At 37.4% G+C, this 27,596-nt stretch overlaps 1 protein-coding gene across 3 annotated transcripts in view; it reads left to right on the plus strand.

Moving 5' to 3' along the window:
- The window catches only part of RBM41 (RNA binding motif protein 41), a 66,409-nt gene that overhangs the window by 14,644 nt on the left and 24,169 nt on the right, over positions 1–27,596 (plus strand). For all 3 annotated transcript variants that reach the window (XM_060002253.1, XM_060002254.1, XM_060002252.1), the window contains one exon: positions 26,419–26,822. In XM_060002253.1, the coding sequence (XP_059858236.1) occupies positions 26,419–26,822 (404 nt within the window). The remainder of the gene's footprint in view (positions 1–26,418; positions 26,823–27,596) is intronic.

Below are 27,596 nucleotides of genomic sequence, written 5' to 3' on the forward strand. Positions count from 1 at the left end.
TTTTAATCAGGTTTTATTTTTATGCCATTGAGTTGTAGGTGTTTCCTATATGTTTTGGATATTAACCTCTTATCAGATATGTGGTTTGCAAATACAGTTGACGCTTGAATAACACAGGGCTTAGGGGCACTGACCCTTCGAGCAGTCAAAAATCCATGTATAACTTTATATTCAGCCCTCCATATCCATGGTTTCACATCTACAGATTCATCCAACCACAGGTTTTGTAGTACTATAGTATGTATTTAGTGAAAAAAAAATCTGCATTAAGTGAACCTGTGCAGTTCAAACTGGTGTTGTTAAAGAGTCAACTGTATTTTCTCCCATTCTATAAGTTGCCTTTTTACTCTGTTAATTTTTTCTTTTGCTATGCTAAAGCTTTTTAGTTTGACGTAGTCCCACTTCTCTGTTTTTGCTTTCGTTACCTATGTTTTGGAGGTTATATCCAATAAATCATTGCCAATACCAATGTCAAGAGGCTTTTCCCCTGTGTTTTCATCTAGGAGTTTTAGAGTTTCAGGTCTTATTTTTAAGTCTTTAATCCATTTTGTTTTGTTTTTGTGGTACGCGGGCCTCTCACTGTTGTGGCCTCTCCCGTTGCGGAGCACAGGCTCCGGACGCGCAGACCCAGCGGCCATGGCTCACGGGCCCAGCCACTCTGCGGCATGTGGGATCTTCCCGGACCAGGGCACGAACCTGTGTCCCCTGCATCATCAGGCGGACTCTTAACCACTGCACCACCGGGGAAGCCCAATCCATTTTGAATTGAGTTTTGTGAATGGCATAAGATAAGGGTCCAGTTTCACTTTTTTGCACAAGGATATCCACTTTTCACCATTTGTTGAAGGGACTATCCTTTCCCCATTGTGTATTCCTGGCACTCTTGTCAAAGATCAATTGACCATACATGTGTAGTTTATTTCTGGGCTGTCTATTCTTTTCTACTGGTTCATACATCTGTCTTTAAGCCACTACCATACTGTTTTAGTTGCCATAGCTTTGTAGTATATTTTGAAAGCAGGAAGTGTGATTTCCCTATGTTTCGTATTCCTTATGTTTCCTTTTAAGTTTTTTTTTTTGTCAGCCTCTTGTTAGCTCCAACTGATAATGCCATCTCAAGCAGCTGCAGTGTTAAACAAGCCCCACTGATTGGTTTTGACATGATCTAGGGATGGGCTGTTCCACAGAGTGAGATATGAACCAAGTCAAAGACAAACCCTTGGAGTGTAGCTTTTCATTGAGGTGCTAGGAAAGTCAAACAGTGACAGTTCTCTGAGGATGGTGCTTTTGGGGAGCACCAGAACTGCTCTGCTTCCTCTAGTGTCAGTTAGGCTGCTGTTTTTCACAACTATCATAGTGGCTACTGAAAAACTGGAGAGAGGGAAATGGGATTATGGAAGTTAAAGTGCCACAAATCTTACTATTCTGACTGCTACTCAGCTGTTTTTCTTGAATAACTGTTCCTCATATTGTTGCAAGCCTTTACTTAATTTCCAGACTTATCAAAAGTTTGATTTTGACAACTTTTGCTGGTGTTCTTTTTGCTTTTATGGAGCAGCAGATTTTCAGAGGTCCTTACTCCAACATTCCAGAATTGCTTTCTCTCCATTTTACTTTTATCCTATCTATATTGTTATATTTGAAAGTGAGTTTCATATTTTGAAAAAAGCGAGTTTCTTAAAGAATGTAGGTGGGTCCTTTTTTTTCACTTCTTTATTGAGATGTATTTTACATACCATAAAACTCATTTTAAATGTACAATTCAGTGGTTTGTAGTAAATTTAACAGAGTTGTTCAACCATTACCACAGTCTAATTTTAGAACATTTTCATCACCCCAGAGATTGTTTTCAGTCACTGTTTCTACTTCCAGCCCAGGCAGCCACTGGTCTACTGTCTGTCCCTATGGATTTGCCTATTCTGGACATTGCATATAAATGGAATCATATAATATATGGCCTTCTTTAACTTAACACAATGTTTTAATTATGTCTAGAACTAGTACTTTTCCCAGTACTGAGGGATTGCCCCGTACCAATGGGCTTTGTGTGTAAGCTGAAGACATCTTCAACAGTCATCTAAGCAGTTGATAACTCCATTGTAGCCTTTACTCCCTGCTTGCGCAGAAACTCAATATTAGTCAGTGGTGAGAGCTTACAGATTTTTCAGGTCTTTCCTGAGCACACACAAAGCTCTGGCCATGTGGACAGTCCTGTGCACATGCATGGCCTTCTAGATTCCTAGAAATATGTCGGAGCTTTTCAGAGCCCCCTAAGGACATTTTATTCCCTAGGATTTCCTTCTAAGCTTTTTGGTTAACCTATTGTTTGTCTCAGCTACACCACCTCAGCTAGCCAGAAAATTCAACAACTGCCTCTGATTGTTTTTGACAGAAGGTCTCGGGAAAAAGGCTGTTAGCACTGGATGAATTTTGAGCTGAGTCAGATAAAGAGAATGTTGCTTGTGTGATCTTCCAGGGAACCACTAGACAGATCAAGTAATGACAGTTCTCTGGGAATGGGGCTTTAAAGGAACTCCAACTCTGTTCTTTCTTCTTCAGCGGTTGCCAGGCTGCCGATTTCACTGTGATTTGGGGTTGTTGGTCTTCAAGGTTACTAACGACATGAGAGAAAGGGATGAGAAAAAGGCAAGTTAAAATGCCACAAAACTTATTATTCTTACTGATGTCCAGCTATGTTTTTTCAATAAATGTTTCCAAGATTGGTTAGTTTTCAGAGTTCTGAAAAAGTTGATTCTGACATTTCTGCCAGTGTTCTCATTGCTTTTATGGCAAGAGAGATTTAAGAGGTTCTTTTTTTTTTTTTTTTTTTGGCTGTGCTGGGTCTTTGTTGCTGCGTGCGGGCTTTCTCTAGTTGCAGCAAGGGGGGCTACTCTTCGTTGCAGTGTGCGGGCTTCTTATTTTGGTGACTTCTCTTATTGTGGAGCATGGGCTCTAGGTGTGTGGGCTTCAGTAGTTGTGACACGTGGGCTCAGTAGTTGTGGCTCGTGGGCTTTAGAGCACAGGCTCAGCAGTTGTGGCACACGGGCTTAGTTGCTCTGCGGCATGTGGGATCTTCCCGGACCAGGGCTTGAACCCATGTCCCCTGCATTGGCAGGCGGATTCTTAACCACTGTGCCACCAGGGAAACCCCAAGAGGTTCTTAACTCTGTCATTTTCACTGACATCCCCTTTCTTAACAGCATTTTCTGAAGCTTGAGAGTTTGTGATTTTGGTGAAGTCTAATTTTTTTTATGACTTCTGCTTTTGGTCTTGTAACTAAGATTTCTTTCTAACCCAAGATCACAAAGATTTTCCTCATATGTGTTCTTCTAGAAGATTTATAGTTTTAGCTCCTCATACATTTAGGTCTATGAACCATGTTGAATTAATTTCTGAATTACACATATGGTGTAAGGTTAGGGTTACATTCATCTCTTTGCACATGGATATCCAATAGTCCTACCACTTTTCATTGAAAAGATGATCCTTTCCCAATTAAACTGTCTTGGTACTTTTTTAGAAAATCAATTAACCATAAATGTATGTGTTTTTAAACGTTTTCTCTTTATTCTTCTACTTGTTTTTTACCCTGTTTACTTTTCAGCAATTTGATTATGCTGTGTCTGGGCATGAGTTCTTTGTTATTTCAAATTCTAAGTTTCTTACCTATTCCAACTGCTGCTTTGTAGTTTTCATTGTCTTCATGTACTCCATGCAGTCTCTCTAGGTTTTATAGCTGTATTCAGTGGGAGAGGCAAAAGTGTACTTACTTAATCTTACCTGGAAACAATTCCTAATAGGGGGCTTATTTGTGCTACTCCTTATGCTAAGCATTTTGCACATTAACTCATTTCAGCCTTAGCCCTATAAGGTAGTGGCTGTATTACAATTAATGAAATTGAGCTTCTGAGGGGATAAGTGACTTTCTCAAGGTCAGTTGTTAAATAACCATGCTAGGACTTAAATCTAGGTCTGTTCTTACATAAAAGTCTGTGCTCTTGATCATGGCATTTATATATGTGGTTTGAAAAGATTTTTTGCCTTTTTAAGTGTGATTTTACTATATCTTGAGATAACTGTGTGTGTGTGTGTGTGTGTGTGTGTGTGTGTGTAATACATATCCCATTTTCTAAACTTAAATCAGTGGGAAAACAACATATATTATCTCTGGAAATATACTTCCTCTGAAATCTTAAACTCCAGTATACTACTCTTAACCACAACCTTTCTCTTATCCTTCTGACTCTCACAACTCTCTTACACTCATTTTACCATTTCTTCAACCCTGTTGAAATCTCCAGTTCCTTGACCTTTTAATTTTTTCCTAATCTGTCATCCCCTTCCTGTCTCCTCTTCCTTCCACATCTCACTTAGACTCCATCATCCATTATTTACCCAAGTTCTTGCCACTGAATCATTCTCCTTGCTTCCTTGTCTGCGTATCATACCCACCCAGCAAATCCTCTACCCAGAATCAATCCAACTAATTGCCTTCTTTCTTTATTTATTTATTCATGGCTTTTGAGCACTACTAGAGAAAAATAGTATAACTTTGTTGATTAGTGCCTCTACAAATTCCTCATTGCTGGTATTGTCTAGAACCTTCTTCTTTCTTCAGCAATCTACCTCCTAGTCCCTGGTCAGCTATTTCATTCCTTATAAATGCCATTTTAGATCTTCATTACTCTTTCCTATCCTACTGTTTCATTATTTTTAGCAGATAGTCTTCTTTCCTATTTCAAAGAAAACAATGCCATCAGTAAGAACCTTCATCCACTTTCTGCCTGACTTTCTGATAACTTCCATATCTTAGCTATCATTTTCTTCAGTCTCAACTCAGTGCTAGGGACATCCTTTCTGCCTAAGGTTAATCTTTATTCCTTTGTGCTGGATCCTACCCCTCTTATCTCCCCAGGGACCTTAGTCAGTTATCCCCAGTATTACTTCTTTCCTTTCAAGATTTTAACATGATTTGTACCATTTGCCAGTGTCCATGGTGTATGTACTCCTACCATGAACTATCTTTAAAAAATGATAAAAACAAAAAATGCCCTTCAGTTGTTTTGCTACTTGAGCAAACAGTACGTTTAGATTCTCTGCCTTCACTATATACCATAACGAGTAGCAATTGGTTTAAAAATGAAGTATAAAAATTGAAGCCCTAAAAAAGATAGGATTAAACTACATATGTTAATATTTTTGATATCCAAATGGGAAAATATTTTTCCAATATTTAATGAAAAATTTTAAACACAGAAAATTTGAAAGAATTTTATCACAAACACCCAGTGATAACTGACTAGATTATAACATTAATATTTTACTTATTTATCACATCTGTCTATCCCTTTATCCATCTATCAAACCATCTTACTTTATTGATGTATTTTGAATAGATTGCCAGTGTAAATATATGTCCGCCTAAATATGTCAGTATACATATTGTTGACTAGAATTACATATTTACGTTTTTTTCTTTTGATATAAAATTTCCATGCAATGAAATGCACACATCTTAAGTATTCATTTGCTGACTTTTAACCAATGTATACATCTTTGTAGTGATGTGTTGGTAAATGTTTAACAGCCAGCTCTCCAGAAAAAGAGACTCTTATATGTATCATTTGCCAGTTTTCGTGATGTACACATTCCCACCATGGCCAGTTTCAAGCTACCAATGTGTTATCACTGAACATGGAGTCGGGAAGTGATGCACACAATCATTGGGCCATGTTCAACACACCACTGCATTTGTGTAACCTAACCCTTATTAACACATAGAAGATTACCCTCACCCCAGAAAGTTCCACCATACTTCTTAGTAATTCCCATCCCACTCTCCTAGAGGCAACTAGTGTTTTGATTTTTTTATGCTATAGATTAGTTTTGCCTGTTCTAGAACTTCAGATAACCAAAACCATACACTATATATTCTTTGTGTAAGGCTTCTTTAACTCAGCATAATATTTTTGAGATTCATTGATATTGTGTGTATCAATAATTTTTCCTTCTCTATATAAAATAAAATTTCTTGGAAGACTTTTCTAAAATCACTGTATTATTTTTCTAGTGCTGCCATAACAAATAACTACAAATCTAGTGGCTTAGAACAACAGAATTGATCCTTTCACGGTAGCTAGAAGTCTGAAATCAAGTTGTTGGCAAGGCCATGTTCTTTCCGAAGGTTCTAGAGGAGGATAGTTCCTTGTCTCTTCTAGCTTCTGGTGATTGCCAACATTCCTTGGTGTTGCAGATGCATCATTCCAGTTCTTGCCTCTGTCATTGCATGACAGTCTCCTTGTGTGTCTATGTTTCTGTGTCTTCACATAGCCTTCTTATTAAGGACACTAGTCTTTGAATTTAGGATCCATCCTAATGCAGTATGACCTCATCTTAACTAATTACGTCTGCCAACCCCCTATTTCCAAATAAAGTCACATATTCAGGTGCTGGATGGACATGAATTTTGAGCGTACACTATTCAACCCAGTATAGTCAGCCCTGTGGCCTCCACAAATTCATATCTGTCTCACGTGCAAAATATATTCACCTCATCACAACATCCCCCAAAGTCTTAACCTATTTCAGCATCAAGTCTAAGTCCCAAATCTCATCTAAATATCAACTCAAAAAGTCCAAAATCTCATTATCTAAATCATCTAAATGAGGTGTGAGACTCTTGAGTATGTTCCATCCTACGGCAAAATTCCTTTCTGTCCAGAGACCTATGAAACTAGACAAGTTGTCTGCTTCCAAAATACAATGATGAGACAAGCATAGGGTAGGCATTCCCATTCTGAAAGGGCAAAAAGGAAGGAATAAAGGGGTTACTGTTCTAAAGCGAGTTAGCAGCCCAGCAGGGCAAATTCCATTAGATTTCAAGACCTAAGAGTAATGCTCTGGCTTCAACGCTCTGTCTTCTGACGCCAGGGATAGCCTTGCTCTCTGGGTCCTCTGGGACAGCCCTACCATCTTAGCCTACCAGGGCAGCTGCAGCCCCACCCTCTCTGGCTTTTGCACTTGTGACTTCATTTTACCTTCCTTCATTTTACTCTGTCTCTGTCACTTTTACATCAGGCTGGCACTGTTTCTGCTGGTATAAAATCCTTAAAAACCTTGTCAGTCTCTTGTGTATGTCAAGAGATCCACACGGTTAGATATGAGGATTCTTCACAGATCCTTTCTGGATAACCCCTTGTCTATTCCTGGCTTCTGAGGTGGTTGATTTGATCCATGCATCACACACCTAATCTCTTCAGTGAACGTTTGTCCAGCCACACCATTGGCCCTTTTTCCAGAGCATGCTGTCTAGGTAGGCTGAGAATTCTCCAGATCATCAAGTGCTGATTCCTTTTTAAGCAGATATTTACTCAATTTAACTCTCTCCTCTCTCATTTTATTATAAGCATCAGTGAGAAACCTGGCTACATCTTTCACACTTTGCTTGGAAATCTCCTCAGCTAAATATCCAAGTTCATCATTTATAAGTTACACTTTCGACCCAACAGCAGAACTCAATTCAGCCAAGTTTCTGCCACCTTATGATAAAGATTGCCTTTCTTACAGTGTCTAATAACATGTTCATCATTTCCTTCTAAGGCCTCACCAGAAGCACTTTTAATGTTCATATCTCTACCAGCATTTTGTTCATGATGATATATGTATTCTCTGAGATGATAGAAGCTTTCTCTACTGTCCTCTTTACTTCCTTCTGAGCAGTCACCAGAACTGCTATTAACATTCATATTTCTGGGAGGGGGAAAGGTAAGCTGGGACGAAGTAAGAGAGTGGCATGGACATATATACATTACCAAATGTAAAATAGATAGCTAGTGGGAAGCAGTCACATACCACAGGGAGATCAGCTCGGTGCTTTGTGACCACCTAGAGGGGTGGGATAGGGAGGGTGGGAGGGAGATGCAAGAGGGAGGAGATATGAGGATATATGTATACATATAGCTGATTCACTTTGTTATAAAGCAGAAACTAACACACCACTGTAAAGCAATTATACTCCAATAAAGATGTTAAAAAAAATCTCAAGAAAAAAAATTCATATTTCTACCAATGGTCTCTTCAAGGTAACTAGTCTTTTGCTATCAAGCACCTCAAATTCTTCTAGCCTCTATCCATTACCCAATTCCAAAACCACTTCTTCAGTTTTAGGTGTTAGTTTCCCAGGGCTGCTGTAACAAAAAACCACAAACTGGATGGCTTAAAGCAACAGAAATTTATTCTTTCACAGTTCTGGAGGCTAGTTCAAATCAAGGTGTTGGCAAGGCTGTGAGGATGAATCTGTTCCATGCCTCTCTGCTAGCTTCTAGTGGTTGCTGGCAGTCCTTGGCTTATAGATGTTTCACTCCAGTCTCTGCTCCTATCATCATATGATATTCTCCCTGTGTGTCTGTGTCTCTGAGTCTTCACATGGTCTTCTTAAAAGGACACCAGTCATTGGATTTAGGGCCCACTCTAATCCAGTATGACCTCGTCTTACCTAATTATATATGCAAATGCTCTATTTCTAAATAAGATTACATTCTGACGTCCTGGGTGGACATAAATTTGGAAGGGATAATGAAAAGGATCATGACAAAGAGTACTTAAAACATATGTTCAGTCAGATCAATAAATAAAACCTTGCTAATACTCCAAGAGTCGCCATATGCCCTTCAGAAATCACAATCCCTGTTAATTTTACTTACCCCTATGCTATAATCACACAACGCATTGTTACTATTATTATTTTGAACACTTATTGTTTAGATCAACTAAGAAAATGAAAAATAATATTTGATTTTACCTTATATTATTGCTTATTTAATACTCTTCCTTTCTTTATGTAGATCTAAGTTTTGCCCCTATATTATATTCCTTCTCCCCAAAGAACTTCTTTTAACATTTCTTGCAGAGTAAGTTGTTTTTGTTTGTCTGAGAAAATCTTTATTTCTCCTACACTTTTGAGGGATAATTTTTGCTGGATATAGACTTCTACACACCACTATGTATAACAACAAGGATTTACTATATAGCACAGGGAGCTATATTCAATATCTTGTAATAACCAATAATGAAAAAGAATCTGAAGCTATATACCTGAAAGTAACACAATATTGTAAATCAACTATAGTTAAATAAAAAAATTGTAACTATGAAAAAAAAATGATATCACAACCCCCTGCCCATCAGATATAACCAGTGTCCAGACTTGTGATAGTAATTTCTATGTATTTCTTTGTATTTTTACCACCCATACGTACAGCACTAAACCGTGTTCAGTTTTACCAGTTTTTAAGCACTATACCAATGAATTTTACAATATGTATTCTATTGGGTCTTTCTTTCTACTTAACATTATATTTTTGAGATTTATTCATATTGAAATGTGTAGCCATAGTTCATTCCTCTTCATTGCAGTATAGTATTCCTTTATCTGAACATACCAACCTTTATCCATTCTACTGTGGTTGGACACGTGAGTTGTTTCCATTTGTGTGGGTATAAGTATCAGTGCTGCTACTGTGATCATTCTTGTACATGTATCCTGGGACACATGTGCAAGAGTTTCTCAGGGTCTAAGAGTGGAATTGAGGGGTGAAGAGTTCACACATCTTCAGCTTTAATAGATGTAAACTCTCTTTACATCTATTAAAGGGATTGTCCCAAGTTAAAATTCCACCAACCATGTGTGAAGGTTCAGGTTGCTCCATATCCTTGTCCATGCTGCGTATTGTCAGACTCTAATCTGATGGGTATTTGCTTATATTTCATTGTATTCTTCTTCCCTTTCTTAATAATTAGCATTCATTTATATTGCTTTTTATTTTCTTAGTCTTTAGTAAAGTGTTATTTTCCATGCCTTCTATTTTTAAAATTTCAAACATGGAGAAAAATTGAAAGAATAGTACATCCATACCCCTCACCGACATTCAACAACTGTTGACATTTTGCAACATTTGCTTTACATCTCTTTTCATCTACATGAGAATGGTTTGTGTGTGTGTGTTTGTGTGTGTGTGTGGTTTATCACTAAACTGTTTGAAAGTAAGAGACATTAAGAAGTTTTACTCCTAAATACTTGATTATGTATCTCCTAAGAATACAAAATGTCTCCTATATTATCACAGTATTATGATCTTAAGATATTTAATATTATCACACTAATATTATCTAACATAGAGTTTGTAATTAGATTTCTCAATTTTAAATCCAGGATGCAATCAGGCATCACACATTGCATTTACTTTGCTTTAGAATAGTTCTGTTGACTCTGCATGTGTGTGTGTGTGCATGCGTGTGTGCGTGCACCTGCACATATCTGTCTGTGTGTCTGATTTTCAGAACATTGATATTTTTCAGGAGTCCAGGTCTATGTTGTTTGTTTCATTGTGATTTTAATTTCATTTTCTTGATGAGGTTGGAAACCTTCTCAGACATTTATTGACCATTTGGATAGCCTCCTTTGTGAAATGGCCGTTCAATTCTTTTGCCCTTTTAGCAAATGTAGAAATGTCTGTTTCCTGCATGAATGTCTTTCCATCTGTTTTTATCTGTGTCCAGATGCAGTCTTGTTTCAGAGGTCACTCTAGGTATGCATCAAAGCAGTAGTTCAGCCCCAAAGCCCTATGGTAGATATGGCAGATCTCAATGATAACTACTTACCTTCAGTACTGCTACAGAGAAGAGGGAGGTAGAAAAGTGTTGTGATTATATGTCATGAATAGTCTTATCTCCAAACTTCATCTCTAATCTTACATGCATTTCTTATAAATTTAAAAAAGTTCTTTATCATTGTGGATACTTGCTCTTTGTTGGTTATATGTGTTGAAATTGTCTATTCCCATTCTTTGGCTTATCATTTCACTGCCTTTATGGTTTCTTTTCATGAATAAAAGTTCTTCTTTTTTTTTTCCTCCCGGTACACGGGCCTCTCACTGTTGTGGCCTCTCCCGTTGCGGAGCACAGGCTCCGGACGCGCAGGCTCAGTGACCATGGCTCACAGGCCCAGCCGCTCCGCGGCATGTGGGATCTTCCCAGACCGGGGCACGAACCCAGGTCCCCTGCATCAGCAGGCGGACTCTCAACCACTGCGCCACCAGGGAAGCCCTCTCATGTGATTTTGATTGAGATTCCATCAAGGAAATCAGTTAAGGACAATTGACTTGTTTATAGTATGAATCTTCAAATCTTGGAATGTAAATATGGTATATATTTTCATTCATTTAATTGTTCTTTAATGTATATTTTCTGTTTTCTATTCTAACATTTTGTGAAACTGAATAGGTTTTTTTCGTAATTTTTAAACAGCTTTATTAGGTATATAATTTACATATAATGAAATTCACCTATTGTGTTCAATTAGGTGCATTTTACTAAATTTATTGAATTATCAATCATTACTACATCCAATTTTAGGACTTTTCCATGACTGCAAATTCCCTTGAACCCATTTGTGGTAAATTACTCCCATGTCTACCCTAAACCTTTGTCTCTACAAATTTGTCATTTCTAGATATTTCATATAAATAGAATCTTATAATATATGATCTTTGAAATTTTGCTTCTTTCAGGTAGCATGATGTTTTTGAAGTTTGCTCATGTTGTAGCATGTATCAGCAATTCATTCCTTTTTGTTGCTAAATAGTTTTCCGTTGTATAGATATACCACATTTTGTTTATCCCTTTACCACTTGATGACACTGGGTTGTTTCCACTTTGGGGCTGTTATGAACAATGCTGTAAACATTCATGTCCAGGTTTTTGTGTGGATATGTTTTCATTTCTCTTGAGTGAATAGAATTTCTGGGTCATACAGTAACTCTATGTATAAACTTTTGAGGAACTGCCAAACTGTTTTCCAATGTTTCCAACTGTTTCCCAAGTAAAATGGAGGCACCATTTTACTTTCTCATCAGTGATGTATGAGCGTTCCTACTTCTCTACATCCTTGCTAACACTTACTATTGCATATTTTTTTATTCAGCTATTCTTGTGGGTGTGTACTGTTATCTGATTGTAGTTTTAATTTAAATTTCTGTAGTAACAAATAATCTTGATACTTTTTCAAGTGTTTATGAGCCATTCGTATGTCTTTTTTTGATGAAATGTCTATTCAAATCTTTTACCCAGTTTTTGATTGGGTTGTTTGTTTTCTTAGTATTGAGTGGTAAGTGTTCTTTATGTATTCTGAATACAAGTCCTTTACAAGATATATGCTTTGCAATTATTTTCTTCCAGTCTGTTTCTTTTTGTTTTCTTAATGGTGTTTTTTGAAGCACAAAAGTTTTTAATTTTAATGAAGTTCAATTTATTAATTTGTTCTTTTATGACTTGTGCTTTTGGTATCCTATCTAAGAAATCTTTGCTTAATTCAAGGTCAGAAAGATATTCTCCTATGTTTTCTTCTAGAATAGTTTTAGCCTTTACAATTATATTTATTATTAATTTTATTTTTCTGTGTGAGATAAGGAATCAAAATTCATATTTTTGTATGTGTATGTCCAATTGTCCCAGCATTGTTAATTGTAAAGATTATTATTTCCCCATTGAATTTTCTTGGCACTTTTGTAGAAAAATCAGTTGATCACAAATGTTAGTGTTTATTTCTGGACACTCATGTTGATTCCATTGATCTATATGCGTACACTGTATATATGCCTATCCTTATGCTCTGAATCTCTTTACCTTTATAGTAAGTTTCAAAATCAGATAGTGTAACTCCTCCAATTTTGTTCCTTTTTCTCAAAATTGCTTTGGTTATTCTAGTTCCTTTGTATTTCCATGTAAATTTTAGAAGCAGCTTGTCAACTTTTTTACAAAAAAAGCCTGCTGGAATTTTATACAGATTGTGTTGAATCTGTAATTCAATTTGGGGAAATTGCTGTTTTAATAATATTGAATATTCTAATCCATGAATATGTAATGCATCTTCCTTTATTTTGATTTTCTATAATTTATTTCAGCAATGTTTTGAATTTTTCAGATTATATATACTTCTTTTACTAAGTTCTAAATATTTTATTCATTTTGAGGATATTATGAATAGAATTTTTCTTATTTCATTTTCTGATTGTTACATGTAAATATATAGGAATACAGTTGTATATCCATCTTGTATTCTGTGACTAAACTCTTTTATTAGCTATAGTAGTTCAGTGCATACCTTAGGATTTTCTACATAGACAATCATGTTGCCTATGAATAAAGACAGTTATTTTTTCCTTTCCTATCTGGTTCCCAGTCTAAGGGGGAAAACATTCAGTTTTTAACCATTAACTATGATCTTACCTCTAGGGTTTTTGTGCATGCTCTTTAGCAGTATATTACTTTCTTATGGGTACTGTAATTACCATAAATTTAATGGCTTAAAGCAACACAGAATTTTTCTCTTACAGTTCTAGAGGTCAAAAGTCCTAAAATCAAGATGTCCACAGGGCTGCATTTCTTCTGGGGTTCTCTAGGAGAGCCTTTTCCAGCTTCTGGAATCCACCTGCATTGCTTGGTTAATGGCCCCTTCCTCACATTACTCCAACCTCTACTTCCATCCTACCTCTCCTACTGTTTCTGACTCTTCTTTCTCCTTCTTATAAGGACCCTTGTAAATTACATTGGGATCACCTGCATAATCAGTGACTTAATCACATCTGCAGAGTTCCTTTTACCATGAGACATTTTCACAGATCCTAGGGTGTAGGATGCAGGCATCTTTGGTGCCTACCACGTGCACGTAGAGGAGATTCCCTTCTATTCCTAATTATTTGAGGATTTTTTGAAAATCATGAATGGGTGTTGGATTTTTTGTACTACTTTTTCTGCACCTACTGTAGTGAGCATGTGGTTTAAAGTTTTAATCTGTTAACATGACATATTTTACTAATTGATTTTTAGATGTGAAAACAATCTTTCATTCCTGGGATAAATACACTTATAAGTGTATCATGATAATCATTTTTATATGTTGCTGGATTAAGCTTGCTAATATTTTGTTAAGGATTTTTGTGTCTGTTTTCATGAGGGATATTGGTCTGTGGTTTTCTTTTCTTGTGATGTCTTTCCTTAGCTTTGGTTTCGGTGTAATAATGACATAGTAGAATAAGTTGGAAAATATTCCCTCCTCCTTTATTTTCTGAAAGTGTTTGTGCAGGGTCGATATTATTTCTTAAATATTTGATAGAATTCACAAATGAAACCATCCGTACCTGGACTTTTCTTTGTGAGCAGTTTGTTGATTACTAATTCAGCCTGTATATCTTATAGGTTTTTCAGCTGTTCTTCTTGAGACTGCTTTGTTAATTTATATCTTCCTTTGAATTTGTTCATTCATCTAAGCTTTCTCATTTGTTGGCCTAAAGTTATAATTAATGTTCCCTTTTAATCATTTCCATTTCTATAGGGTCAGTAATGATGCCTCCCTTTTAATTATTGACTTTAGTCATTTTTGTCTTCTCTCTTATTTTCTTGGTTGGTCTAGCTAAGGGTTTGCCATTTTGTTAATCTTTTCAAAGAACCAGCTTTTGGTTTCATTGATTCTTCTCTACTTTTAATGTTTTGTGTTGCACTGATTCCCTAATCTTTATTATTTCCTTCCTACTCCTTTGTATTTAGTTCGCTCTTTTTCTACTTTCCTAAGTTGGAAGCTCAGATTATAGATTTGAAAACATTCTTTACTGATATAAGTGTTTAAAGCTTTGTACATTGTTTTTTGTTTGTTTCTTTTTGTTTTTTGTTTTTGGCCAGTGACAACATCACGCACAGAGTGCATGATGCATTTTATTTTTTTTATTTATATTTGTTTACATCTTTATTGGAGTATAATTGCTTTACAATGGTGTGTTAGTTTCTGCTTTATAAAAAAGTGAATCAGTTATACATATACATATGTTCCCATATCTCTTCCCTCTTGCATCTCCCTCCCTCCCACCCTCCCTATCCCACCCCTCCAGGCGGTCACAAAGCACCGAGCTGATCTCCCTATGCTATGCGGCTGCTTCCCACTAGCTATCTACCTTACGTTTGGTAGTGTATATATATCCATGCCTCTCTCTCGCCTTGTCACAGCGTACCCTTCCCCCTCTGTGTATCCTCAAGTCCATTCTCTAGTAGGTCTGTGCCTTTATTCCTGTCTTACCCCTAGGTTCTTCATGACATTTTTTAAAATTCTATATATATGTGTTAGCATATGGTATTTGTCTCTCTTTCTGACTTACTTCACTCTGTATGACAGACTCTAGGTCTATCCACCTCATTATAAATGGCTCAATTTTGTTTCTTTTTATGGCTGAGTAATATTCCATTGTATATATGTGCCACATCTTCTTTATCCATTCATCCGATGATGGACACTTAGGTTGTTTCCATCTCCAGGCTATTGTAAATGGAGCTGCAATGAACATTTTGGTGCATGACTCTTTTTGAATTATGGTTTTCTCAGGATATATGCCCAGTAGTGGGATTTCTCGGTCATATGGTAGTTCTATTTTTAGTTTTTTAAGGAACCTCCATACTGTTCTCCACAGTGGCTATATCAATTTACATTCCCACCAACAGTGCAAGAGGGTTCCCTTTTCTCCACACCCTCTCCAGCATTTATTGTTTCTAGATTTTTTGATGATGGCCATTCTGACTGGTGTGAGATGATATCTCATTGTAGTTTTGATTTGCATTTCTCTAATGATTAATGATGTTGAGCATTCTTTCATGTGTTTGTTGGCAGTCTGTATATCTTCTTTGGAGAAATGTCTGTTTAGGTCTTCTGCCCACTTTTGGATTGGGTTGTTTGTTTTTTTGTTATTGAGCTGCATGAGCTGCTTAAAAATTTTGGAGATTAATCCTTTGTCAGTTGCTTCATTTGCAAATATTTTCTCCCATTCTGAGGGTTGTCTTTTGGTCTTGTTTATGGTTTCCTTTGCTGTGCAAAAGCTTTGCAGTTTCATTAGGTCCCATTTGTTTATTTTTGTTTTTATTTCCATTTCTCTAGGAGGTGGGTCAAAAAGGATCTTGCTGTGATTTATGTCATAGAGTGTTCTGCCTATGTTTTCCTCTAAGAGTTTGATAGTTTCTGGCCTTACATTTAGGTCTTTAATCCATTTTGAACTCATTTTTGTGTATGGTGTTAGGGAGTGATCTAATCTCATACTTTTACATGTACTGGTCTAGTTTTCCCAGCACCAGTTACTGAAGAGGCTGTCCTTTTCCACTGTACATTCCTGCCTCCTTTATCAAAGATAAGGTGACCATATGTGCGTGGGTTTATCTCCGGGCTTTCTATCCTGTTCCATTGAGCTATGTTTCTTTTTTTGTGCCAGTACCATACTGTCTTGATTACTGCAGCTTTGTAGTATAGTCTGAAGTCAGGGATCCTGATTCCTCCAGCTCCGTTTTTTGTTCTCAAGATTGTTTTGGCTATTCGGGGTCTTTTGTGTTTCCATACAAATTGTGAAATTTTTGTTCTAGTTCTGTGAAAAATGCCAGTGGTAGTTTGATAGGGATTGCATTGAATGTGTAGATTGCTTTGGGTAGTAGAGTCATTTTCACAATGTTGATTCTTCCAATCCAAGAACATGGTATATCTCTCCATCTATTTGTATTATCTTTAATTTCTTTCATCAGTGTCTTATAATTTTCTGCATACAGGTCTTTTGTCTCCTTAGGTAGGTTTATCCCTAGATATTTTATTCTTTTTGTTGCAGTGGTAAATGGGAGTGTTTTCTTGATTTCACTTTCAGATATTTCATCATTAGTGTATAGGAATGCCAGAGATTTCTGTGCATTAATTTTGTATTCTGAACTTTACCAAATTCATTGATTAGCTCTAGTAGTTTTCTGGTAGCATCTTTAGGATTCTCTATGTATAGTATCATGTCATCTGCAAACAGTGACAGCTTTACTTCTTTTCCGATTTGGATTCCTTTTATTTCCTTTTCTTCTCTGATTGCTGTGGCTGAAACTTCCAAAATTTTGAATAAGAGTGGTGAGAGTGGGCCACCTCGTCTTGTTCCTGATCTTAGTGGAAATGCTTTCAGATTTTCACCATTGAGGACGATGTTGGCTGTGGGTTTCTCATACATGGCCTTTATTATGTTGAGGAAAGTTCCCTCTATGCCTACTTTCTGCAGGGTTTTTATCATAAATGGGTGTTGAATTTTGTTGAAAGCTTTCTCTGCATCTATTGAGATGATCATATGGTTTTTCTCCTTCAGTTTGTTAATATGATTTATTACATTGATTGATTTGCGTATATTAAAGAATCCTTGCATTCCTGGAATAAACCCCACTTGATCATGGTGTGTGATCCTTTTAATGTGCTGTTGGATTCTGTTTGCTAGTATTTTGTTGAGGATTTTTGCATCTATGTTCATCAGTGATATTGGCCTGTAGTTTTCTTTCTTTGTGACATCCTTGTCTGGTTTTGGTATCAAGGTGATGGTGGCCTCGTAGAAGGAGTTTGGGAGTGTTCCTCCCTCTGCTATATTTTGGAAGAGTTTGAGAAGGATAGGTGTTAGCTCTTCTGTAAATGTTTGACAGAATTCGCCTGTGAAGCCATCTGGTCCTGGGCTTTTCTTTGTTGGAAGATTTTTAATCACAATTTCAATTTCAGTGCTTGTGATTGGTCTGTTCATATTTTCTGTTTCTTCCTGATTCAGTCTTGGCAGGTTGTGCATTTCTAAGAATTTGTCCATTTCTTCCAGATTGTCCATTTTATTGGCATAGAGTTGCTTGTAGTAATCTCTCATGATCTTTTGTATTTCTGCAGTGTCACTTGTTACTTCTCCTTTTTCATTTCTAATTCTGTTGATTTCAGTGTTCTCCCTTTTTTTCTTGATGAGTCTGGCTAATTGTTTATCAATTTTGTTTACCTTCTCAAAGAACCAGCTTTTAGTTTTATCGATCTTTGCTATTGTTTCCTTCATTTCTTTTTCATTTATTTCTGATCTGATTTTTATGATTTCTTTCCTTCTGCTAACTTAGGGTTTTTTTTGTCCTCCTCTCTCTAATTGCTTTAGGTGCAAGGTTAGGTTGTTTATTCGAGATGTTTCCTGTTTCTTAAGGTAGGATGGTATTGCTATAAACTTCCCTCTTACAACTGCTTTTGCTGCATCCCATAGATTTTTGGGTCGTCGTGTCTCCATTGTCATTTGTTTCTAGGTATTTTTTGATTTCCTCTTTGATTTCTTCAGTGATCACTTCGTTATTAAGTAGTGTATTGTTTAGCCTCCATGTGTTTGTATTTTTTACAGATCATTTCCTGTAATTGATATCTAGTCTCATAGCGTTGTGGTTGGAAAAGATACTTGATACAATTTCACTTTTCTTAAATTTACCAAGGCTTGATTTGTGACCCAAGATACGATCTATCCTGGGGAATGTTCCATGAGCACTTGAGATAAATGTGTATTCTGTTGTTTTTGGATGGAAAGCCCTATAAATATCAATTAAGTCCGTCTTGTTTAATGTATCATTTAAAGCTTGTGTTTCCTTATTTATTTTCATTTTGGATGATCTGTCCATTGGTGAAAGTGGGGTGTTAAAGTCCCCTACTATGAATGTGTTACTGTCGATTTCCCCTTTTATGGCTGTTAGTATTTGCCTTATGTATTGAGGTGCTCCTATGTTGGGTGCATAAATGTTTACAATTGTTATATCTTCTTCTTGGATCAGTCCCTTGATCATTATGTAGTGTCCTTCTTTGTCTCTTCTTATAGTCTTTATTTTAAAGTCTATTTTGTCTGATATGAGAATTGCTACTCCAGCTTTCTTTTGGTTTCCATTTGCATGAAATATCTTTTTCCATCCCCTTACTTTCAGTCTGTATGTGTCTCTAGATCTGAAGTGGGTCTCTCGTAGACAGCAAATATATGGGTCTTGTTTTTGTATCCATTCAGCCAATCTGTGTCTTTTGGTGAGAGCATTTAGTCCATTTACATTTAAGGTAATTATTGATATGTATGTTCCTATTCCCATTTTCTTAATTGTTTTGGGTTCGTTATTGTAGGTCTTTTCCTTCTCTTGTGTTTCTTGCCTAGAGAAGATCCTTTAGCATTTGTTGTAAAGCTGGTTTGGTGGTGCTGAACTCTCTCAGCTTTTGCTTGTCTGTAAAGGTTTTAATTTCTCCATCAAATCTGAATGAGATCCTTGCTGGGTAGAATAATCTTGGTTGCAGGTTTTTCTCTTTCATCACTTTAAATATGTCCTGCCAGTCCCTTCTGGCTTGCAGAGTTTCTGCTGAAAGATCAGCTGTTAACCTTATGGGGATTCCCTTGTGTGTTATTTTTCTCTTGCTGCTTTTAATATGTTTTCTTTATATTTAATTTTTGACAGTTTGATTAATATGTGTCTTGGCGTATTTCTCCTTGTATTTATCCTGTATGGGACTCTCTGTGCTTCCTGGACTTGATTAACTATTTCCTTTCCCATATTAGGGAAGTTTTCAACTATAATCTCTTCAAATATTTTCTCAGTCCCTTTCTTTTTCTCTTCTTCTTCTGGAACCCCTATAATTCGAATGTTGATGTGTTTAACGTTGTCCCAAAGGTCTCTGAGACTGTTCTCAGTTCTTTTCATTCTTTTTTCTTTATTCTGCTCTGCAGTAGTTATTTCCACTATTTTATCTTCCAGGTCACTTATCCGTTGTTCTGCCTCAGTTATTCTGCTATTGATCCCATCTAGAGTATTTTTAATTTCATTTATTGTGTTGTTCATTGTTGTTTGTTTCATCTTTAGTTCTTCTAGGTCCTTGTTAAATGTTTCTTGCATTTTGTCTATTCTGTTTCCAAGATTTTGGATCATCCTTACTATCATTATTCTGAATTCTTTTTCAGGTAGACTGCCTATTTCCTCTTCATTTGTTAGGTCTGGTGGGTTTTTATCTTGGTCCTTCATCTGCTGCGTGTTTTTCTGTCTTCTCATTTTGCCTGTCTTACTGTGTGTGGGGTCTCCTTTTTGCAGGCTGCAGGTTCGTAGTTCCCGTTGTTTTTGGTGTCTGTCCCCAGTGGCTAAGGTTGGTTCAGTGGGTTGTATAGGCTTCCTGGTGGAGGGGACTAGTGCCTGTGTTCTGGTGGATGAGGCTGGATCTTGTCTTTCTGGTGGGCAGGTCCACGCCTGGTGGTGTGTTTTGGGGTGTCTGTGGACTTATTATGATTTTAGGCAGCCTCTCTGCTAATGGGTGAGGTTGTGTTCCCGTCTTGCTAGTTGTTTGGGATAGGGTGTCCAGCCCTGTAGCTTGCTGGTCGTTGAGTGAAGCTGGGTGCTGGTGTTGAGATGGAGATCTCTGGGAGGTTTTCGCCGTTTGATATTATGTGGAGCTGGGAGGTCTCTTGTGGACCAGGGTTCTGAATTTGGCTCTCCCACCTCAGAGGCACAGTGCTGACTCCTGGCTGCAGCACCAAGAGCCTTTCATCCACACGGCTCAGAATAAAAGGGAGGAAAAAGTAGAAAGAAAGAATTAGTAGAAGAAGAAAAAAAGAAAGAGAAAGAAAGAAAGAAAGAAAAAAAAAGGGAGGGAGGAAGGAAAAGAAGAAAGAAAGAAAATAAAGTAAAATAAAATAAAGTAATATAAAATATAATAGTTATTAAAATAAAAAAGTAATTATTAAGAAAAAAAACGGACGGATAGAACCCTAGGACAAATGGTGGAAGCAAAGCTATACAGACAAAATCTCACACAGAAGCATACACTTACACACTCACAAAAAGAGGAAAAGGGGAAAAAAGTCATAAATCTTGCTCTCAAAGTCCACCTCCTCAATTTGGGATGATTCATTGTCTAAAGGAGGGAAGGAAGGAAAGAAAGAAAGAAGATAAAGTAAAATAAAATAAAGTTATTAAAATAAAAAATAATTATTAAGAAAAGAATTTTAAAAAAAAACAAAAACGGACAGACAGAACCCTAGGACAAATGGTGGAAGCAAAGCTATACAAGACAAAATCTCAGACAGAAGCATACACATACACACTCACAAAAAGAGGAAAAGGGGAAAGAATCATAAATCTTGCTCTGAACGTCCACCTCCTCAATTTGGGATGATTCGTTGTCTATTCATGTATTCCACAGATGCAGGGTACATCAAGTTGATTGTGGAGCTTTAATCCACTGCTCTTGAGGCTGCTGGGAGAGATTTCCCTTTCTCTTCTTTGTTCTCACAGCTCCGAGGGGCTCAGCTTTGGATTTGGCCCCGCCTCTGCGTGTAGGTCGCCGGAGGGCGACTGTTCTTTGCTCAGACAGGACGGGGTTTAAGGAGCCGCTGATTCAGGGACTCTGGCTCACTCAGGCCGGGGGGAGGGAGGGGCACAGATGCGGGGCAGGCCTGCGGTGGCAGAGGCCGGCGTGACGTTGCACCAGCCTGAGGCGCGCCGTGCGTTCTCCTGGGAGAGTTGTCCCTGGATCCCGGGAACCTGGCAGTTGCGGACTGCAGAGGCTCCCTGGAAGGGGGGGTGTGGATAGTGACCTGTGCTCGCACACAGGCTTCTTGGTGGCGGCACCAGCAGCGTTAGCGTCTCATGCCCGTCTCTGGGGTCCGCGCTTTTAGCCACGGCTCATGCCCGTCTCTGGAGCTCCTTTAAGCAGCGCTCTTAATCCCTTCTCCTCGCGCACCAGGAAGCAAAGAGGGTGGAAAAAGTCTCTTGCCTCTTCGCAGGTCCAGACTTTTCCCTGGACTCCCTCCCGGCTAGCCGTGGTGCACCAGCCCCTTCAGGCTGTGTTCATTCCGCCAACCCCAGTCCTCTCCCGAGCCTCAGCTCCCAGCCCCGCCCGCCCCGGCGGGTGAGTAGACAAGCCTCTCGGCCTGGTGAGTGCCGGTCGGCACCGATCATCTGTGTGGGAATCTCTCCGCTTTTCCCTCCGCACCCCTGTTGCTGCACTCTCCTCCGTGGCTCCGAAGCTTCCCCGCTCCGCCACCCGCAGTCTCTGCCCGCGAAGGGGCTTCCTAGTGTGTGGAAACCTTTCCTCCTTCACAGCTCCCTCCCACTGGTGCAGGTCCCGGCCCTATCCTTTTGTCTGTTTTTTCTTTTCTCTTTTACCCTACCCAGGTATGTGGGGGGTTTCTTGCCTTTTGGGAGGTCTGAGGTCTTCTGCCAGCGTTCAGTAGGTGTTCTGTAGGAGTTGTTCCACGTGTAGATGTATTTCTGGTGTATCTGTGGGGAGGAAAGTGATCTCTGCATCTTACTCTTCCACCATCTTCCCAGAAGCTCCTCTGTACATTGTTTTATCTGTATCCATAAGTATTATGTTGTGTTTTCATTTTCATTTAGTTCAGAGTATTTTAAAATCTCCTATGGAAGTTCTTTGACCTATGGATTATTTAGAAGTGTGTTGTTTAATTTCCAGATATTTATATTTTCTCAGATTTCTTCTAGCAGTATATCTCTAATGTGATTCCATTATGGTCAGAGAAATACTTTGATTTCAGACTTTAAAATTTTTTTGAAGCATACTCCCACCTTGGAACCCTCACTCCAATATCAGGATGATAGATTACTTCACTTCCTGTAAGGCTTCTCTCAAATGTCACCTTCTCAATGAGACCTACTCAGACCAACAGTAAAATTGCAACCAACACTACCACCACCTTCTAGCCCTTCCAGTTATCCCTTATGCTGCTGTACTTTTTCTTTTTCATAGCACTCATAACCTTCTAGCATACCATATAATTTACTTAGTTCTTTGAAGATAGGGATCTTTGTTTTATTAATGTGTCCCAAGAACCTAGAATACTACCTGGATCATAATAGTCACCGAATAAATATTTTTGAGTATATACATTAGTATATTCATCCACTTGGTCATATGTAACCAAAATTTGTTCACTTTTGTTGTAATATAGGATTTCATTATATAAACTTACTACAATTTTATAATTGATTCTTCTTAGGTGGATACTTATATTTTTGCTAGTTTCAGGCCTGTTATAAATAGTACTGATCTAAATATTCTTATTATTGTATTCTGGTGCACTATGCCCAAATTATTCTAGGGTATATATGTAGGAGTGGAATTGATGGGTCATATTATGAGCATATATTCAGCATTAGTAGGTAATGTCATGGTGATTTGCACTGTGGCTGCACATTCCTACCAGCAATGTATGGGGGCTCCATTTGCTCTACAGCCTCACTGACATGTGGTATTGGTATTCTTTTTTATTTTTGCCAATATGGTATTCCCTTCTTAATTAGTATTTCCCTGAATTCTAATATTGAGCACTTTTGCATATATTTATTAGCCAGTGTATTTCCTCTTTTGTGAGGCACCTTTTTCTGTCTTTTGCCCATTTTCCTAATGATTGTGTTCTTTATCAGTTATTTGTATAGCAAATATCTTTTTCCATTCCGTGAGTTTTCTGTTTAGGATATTTTGATGAACAGAAGCTTTTAATTTTAATGTAGTTGAATTTGTCGATATATTCCTTAATGGTTAATGCTTTTTGAGTCTTAAGAAATCCTTCCATAAATATTCTTATACCTTGCTGGTGGAAATGCAGAATAGTACAATTCCTACAGAGTGGAATTTAGCAATGTATAGAAAAATTACATACACATTTGCCTTTTATCTCAGCAGTGCCACTTCTTGGAATCTATTTCAAATATATACTGAGAAAATACAAAATCCTGTATGCAGAAGGCTGTTTGTCAGGGCATTATTCACAATAGCAGAAAAGACTGGAAACAACACCAAGGTGCATCAGTAAGGGAGTAGTTGAATAAACTATTGTACATCCACACAATGAAGTACTATGCAGCTATAAGAAGGAAAGGGAAGAGCTCTATACATTAATATGGAATTATCACCAGGATATATTGCTAAGTGCAAAAAAGTAAATTGTAGAAAGTGAAGTAAGTTACCTTTTACGTAGGACAGGGGGTGTAATGAATTTTATATATATATATATATATATAAACACACACATACACATAAATATGTGTGGTGTGTTTGTGCCTATTTGCTTATATTTCAAAAAATAAACAATGGAACCATAAATCCAAAACCTAATAAAATTATAACTTATGGAGAAGGAAAGGAGTGGGATGAAGGGGACAGAGGTGGAAGTGAGACTTCTGTGAAGGTACTGTATAACACAGTTTTCACTTTAGACCCATGTAAATGTTTTGTGTAGTTTAAAAATTTAATCAAAAGGGAAAAAAGATCAATCCTTAACATTTGTAAACAGCCTGAAGCAAATGAGCCTAACTATGAATAAAGTTGGTAGCATAACCATATAGAGAAAATAATTACTTAAAATAACTTCAAAACAGTATTTGTATATTCCGAATGGGATATATTTTAAGGTCAAAAGTAACTGCAAAGAATTATAAAACTGTATTAAGTAGTTTTGTTGTTGATAGTCATATTAGTATTGTTGATAACCATATTAGTATTGTTACTGACACTTAAAAGTTCTATATATTGTAGGAAAAAGCTAATAAATAATTTTGTTAATATCATTAGGAGCCAATATCTTAAGCACATGTGAAAAGAGATACAAGTCAAAAATCAAGGAGTTTGAGTTAAAACCTTGTAATCTTAAATTTGAAGTGGAAATACCAGTATGAATTTATGATTTATTTTTCGTAAAAATTTTCCTACCTTTGTTCACTGAAAAGGCCTAGAAGCAACAACAACTCAACATTTATGAACAGAACTAGCAACGTATTGTGGTTTCTAAACACTATTTCCCACTAACAGGAGCCAGTGGTCCTTAGAGAAATATTCCAGCTTTGAGTCAAGAAATATGCAAGATGAGCTTAAGACATCTTGCTGTGCCAGAAAACTGGAAAGCAATACAGGAGCCAATTTTAAGGGACTTTCACTAGTCCTGAGTGGGATAATTTGACTACTAAAAAAAATGACTACATTTAATTGAAACACATCAAATATATGAAAATACAGGTCTCACAATTATACTAAAAATCATCATTTTTAACACTTTTAAAGTACCAACTTGGGCTTCCCTGGTGGCGCAGTGGTTGGGAGTCCGCCTGCCGATGCAGGGGGCGCCCGCGGGTTCGTGCCCCGGTCCGGGAGGATCCCGGGTGCTGCGGAGCGGCTGGGCCCATGAGCCGTGGCCGCTGGGCCTGCGCGTCCGGAGCCTGTGCTCTGCGGCGAGAGAGGCCACAGCAATGAGAGGCCCACATACCGCCAAAAAAAAAAAAAAAGTACCAACTCATTACTTTTATAGTTGGTAAATAATGGGAAGCAAATCAAGCATTTATCCTGCTTTTGCTGTATGAACTGTATGTAGGGAAACCACATAGTTGATGACGGTAAGTCCATTATAGAATTCCAGATAATAAATACAGAAGAAATAATAGAAATAATAAGTACAAAGTAAATAATAGAATTAGGGGAGCCCCGTTTTACAACTCTTAATAAATTAATGGATTTAGGCAATGGTCATCAATAGATGCAAAACCCCTTAGGTGAAATGTGAATGGGAAAACTTCATAATGGAAAGATCAGACTAATACCACCTGAATCCACTGATCAATTTTAGCATCACTAGAAAGGGGACCACTAAACATTATGTGCCTTATGACATGATGTAATAGGAAATACACATCTATATAATATAAGGAGGATTCTTGCCTAAAAATATTGAACCCAAATCTAAATCAGCACTATCCAATTCACCTTTCTACAATGATGTAAATGGTTTTTATTCTGCCCATTATGGTATCCACTAGCCACATGTGCTTGTTGAGCATTTGATATTCCTAATTTAACAGAGGAACTGACATTTTAAAAATTAATTTAAATAGACTCATGTGGCTAGTGGCCACATTGAAAGCATAGCTCTAGTTTTAACTGCCAGTTTGTAAGAAATAGAGGGGATTGAGGAACAAGTTAAATAATATGAGGAGCAGCCAGTCAAATTCATTTGTTCTATGAACAAATGATGTGGTTTCTCTATAAATCAATGGGATGGGGAAGAAACAGGTTGAAGGGGTGGGAAAGAAGGGGCACTGTTTGTTTGTTTTTTTAATGAGGCTTGAAAGATATAACAGCCAATGGCTGGTTTAGATCCTAAACCAAGTGTAAAAAGATATCTTTGAGAAAATCAGGGCCATTTGAATATGAACTCAGTAGTAGATAATGCTAAGGAATTATTATTAATTTTGTGAAGTGTGATAATGCCATACTAACATTTTTCAAATGTCTTTATCAGTTAGATGCATGTACTTGCATGACCCTGAGAGTGAGCACCTCAAATTTTGTACCCCAGGTGCCTCACTTGCCTTACCATAAGCCCAGCCTTGCCCAAGATGCACTGTAATAACATAGCTATATATTATTGTCATTTTTCACAGGTTGTAAACACCTGCCCCAGCAGAGTTTCATTATCTGAGATTCAAATTTTAATTTCTATTAATTTGTCAAAGGTTGTATTGGTAGGCTTTGTAGAACTTCCCTATCTCTTTGTCTTGATCCAGATGAATCCCAAAAGAAGAACAAAGGTGATCCCATGAACAACCTGGAAAATTTTTACCAAGAGATGATAATGAAAAAACGTCTTGAAGAGTTCCAACTAATGAGAGGTGAACCCTTTGCTTCCCACTCACTGGTCTCAGCTACATCAGTGGGAGATAGTGGCACAGCTGAGAACCCGTCATTACTCCAGGACAAGGGAAAACAGGCAGCACAGGGTAAAGGTCCCAGTCTCCATGTGGCAAAAGTTATTGATAATTCACCTGAGCAGTGTTGGACGGGGCCTAAGAAGCTGACGCAGCCAATAGAATTTGTCCCAGAAGATGAGATCCAGAGAAATCGTTTGTCAGAGGAAGAGATCCGAAAAATTCCTATGTTTTCTTCATATAATCCAGGGGAGCCAAACAAGGTATAGGCCAAACCAAGAAAAAAAAATGGGTTTTTTTTATTTACTTCTACCTAAAGTAATACTTTTATATTAGCTTTGATTATACCAAAGAATCATGACATAGGCACAGTGATTGTGTTTTTCCTTAACCTTGACTATTCATTCTCTGCTATATAAGTAGCTCTGACTGTATAAGTAACATATTTCCTTATGATGTTCTTTGTGGTTTTCTAAGGTCTTAAGCTACTCTTAGACTTTTAAAGAAATCTTGATCAGACTCTTGATGGACTCTAGTCCATACCCACTAGAAACCCTCAACTGAAAAAAAGTGACCTCTAATTTCCTAGGCTACTAATAAATCAAGTAGTATTCATAGTACCACCATATCTGGTAGCCATGGTGCCTGGTTGTGAGTAGGGTTTACTATTACCACATGAGTTTTCTCTTCAGAATGCTCCACCTGGCTTTTATATGACATATGACTTAAGTTGCTGATAGCTAAGCAGCAAAGTGAAAGCACAGGGCCTCTAAGCCTTGAGGAATTGGCAAATATCTAAGAAAAGTTGTAAATAATCCTTGTTTTGTTGATCATATCATTATTTCACATTCATGGTATGTGTTACATACAGAATTGAAAATTTCATTATCATGTCACTCAAAGAAGCAACACAAGCCCCTGGAGTATATACTTGATTGTGTCTAATTTAAAAAACAAAACTAAAAAAATAATGTTAGCTTCTGGCTGTCCCTGAATTTTTACAAAGGCATCGTAAGTAAGGAATATTAAAGCAGTTT

Source organism: Delphinus delphis, chromosome X, assembly GCF_949987515.2.
Source record: "Delphinus delphis chromosome X, mDelDel1.2, whole genome shotgun sequence".
Classification (NCBI taxonomy): Eukaryota; Metazoa; Chordata; class Mammalia; order Artiodactyla; family Delphinidae; genus Delphinus; species Delphinus delphis.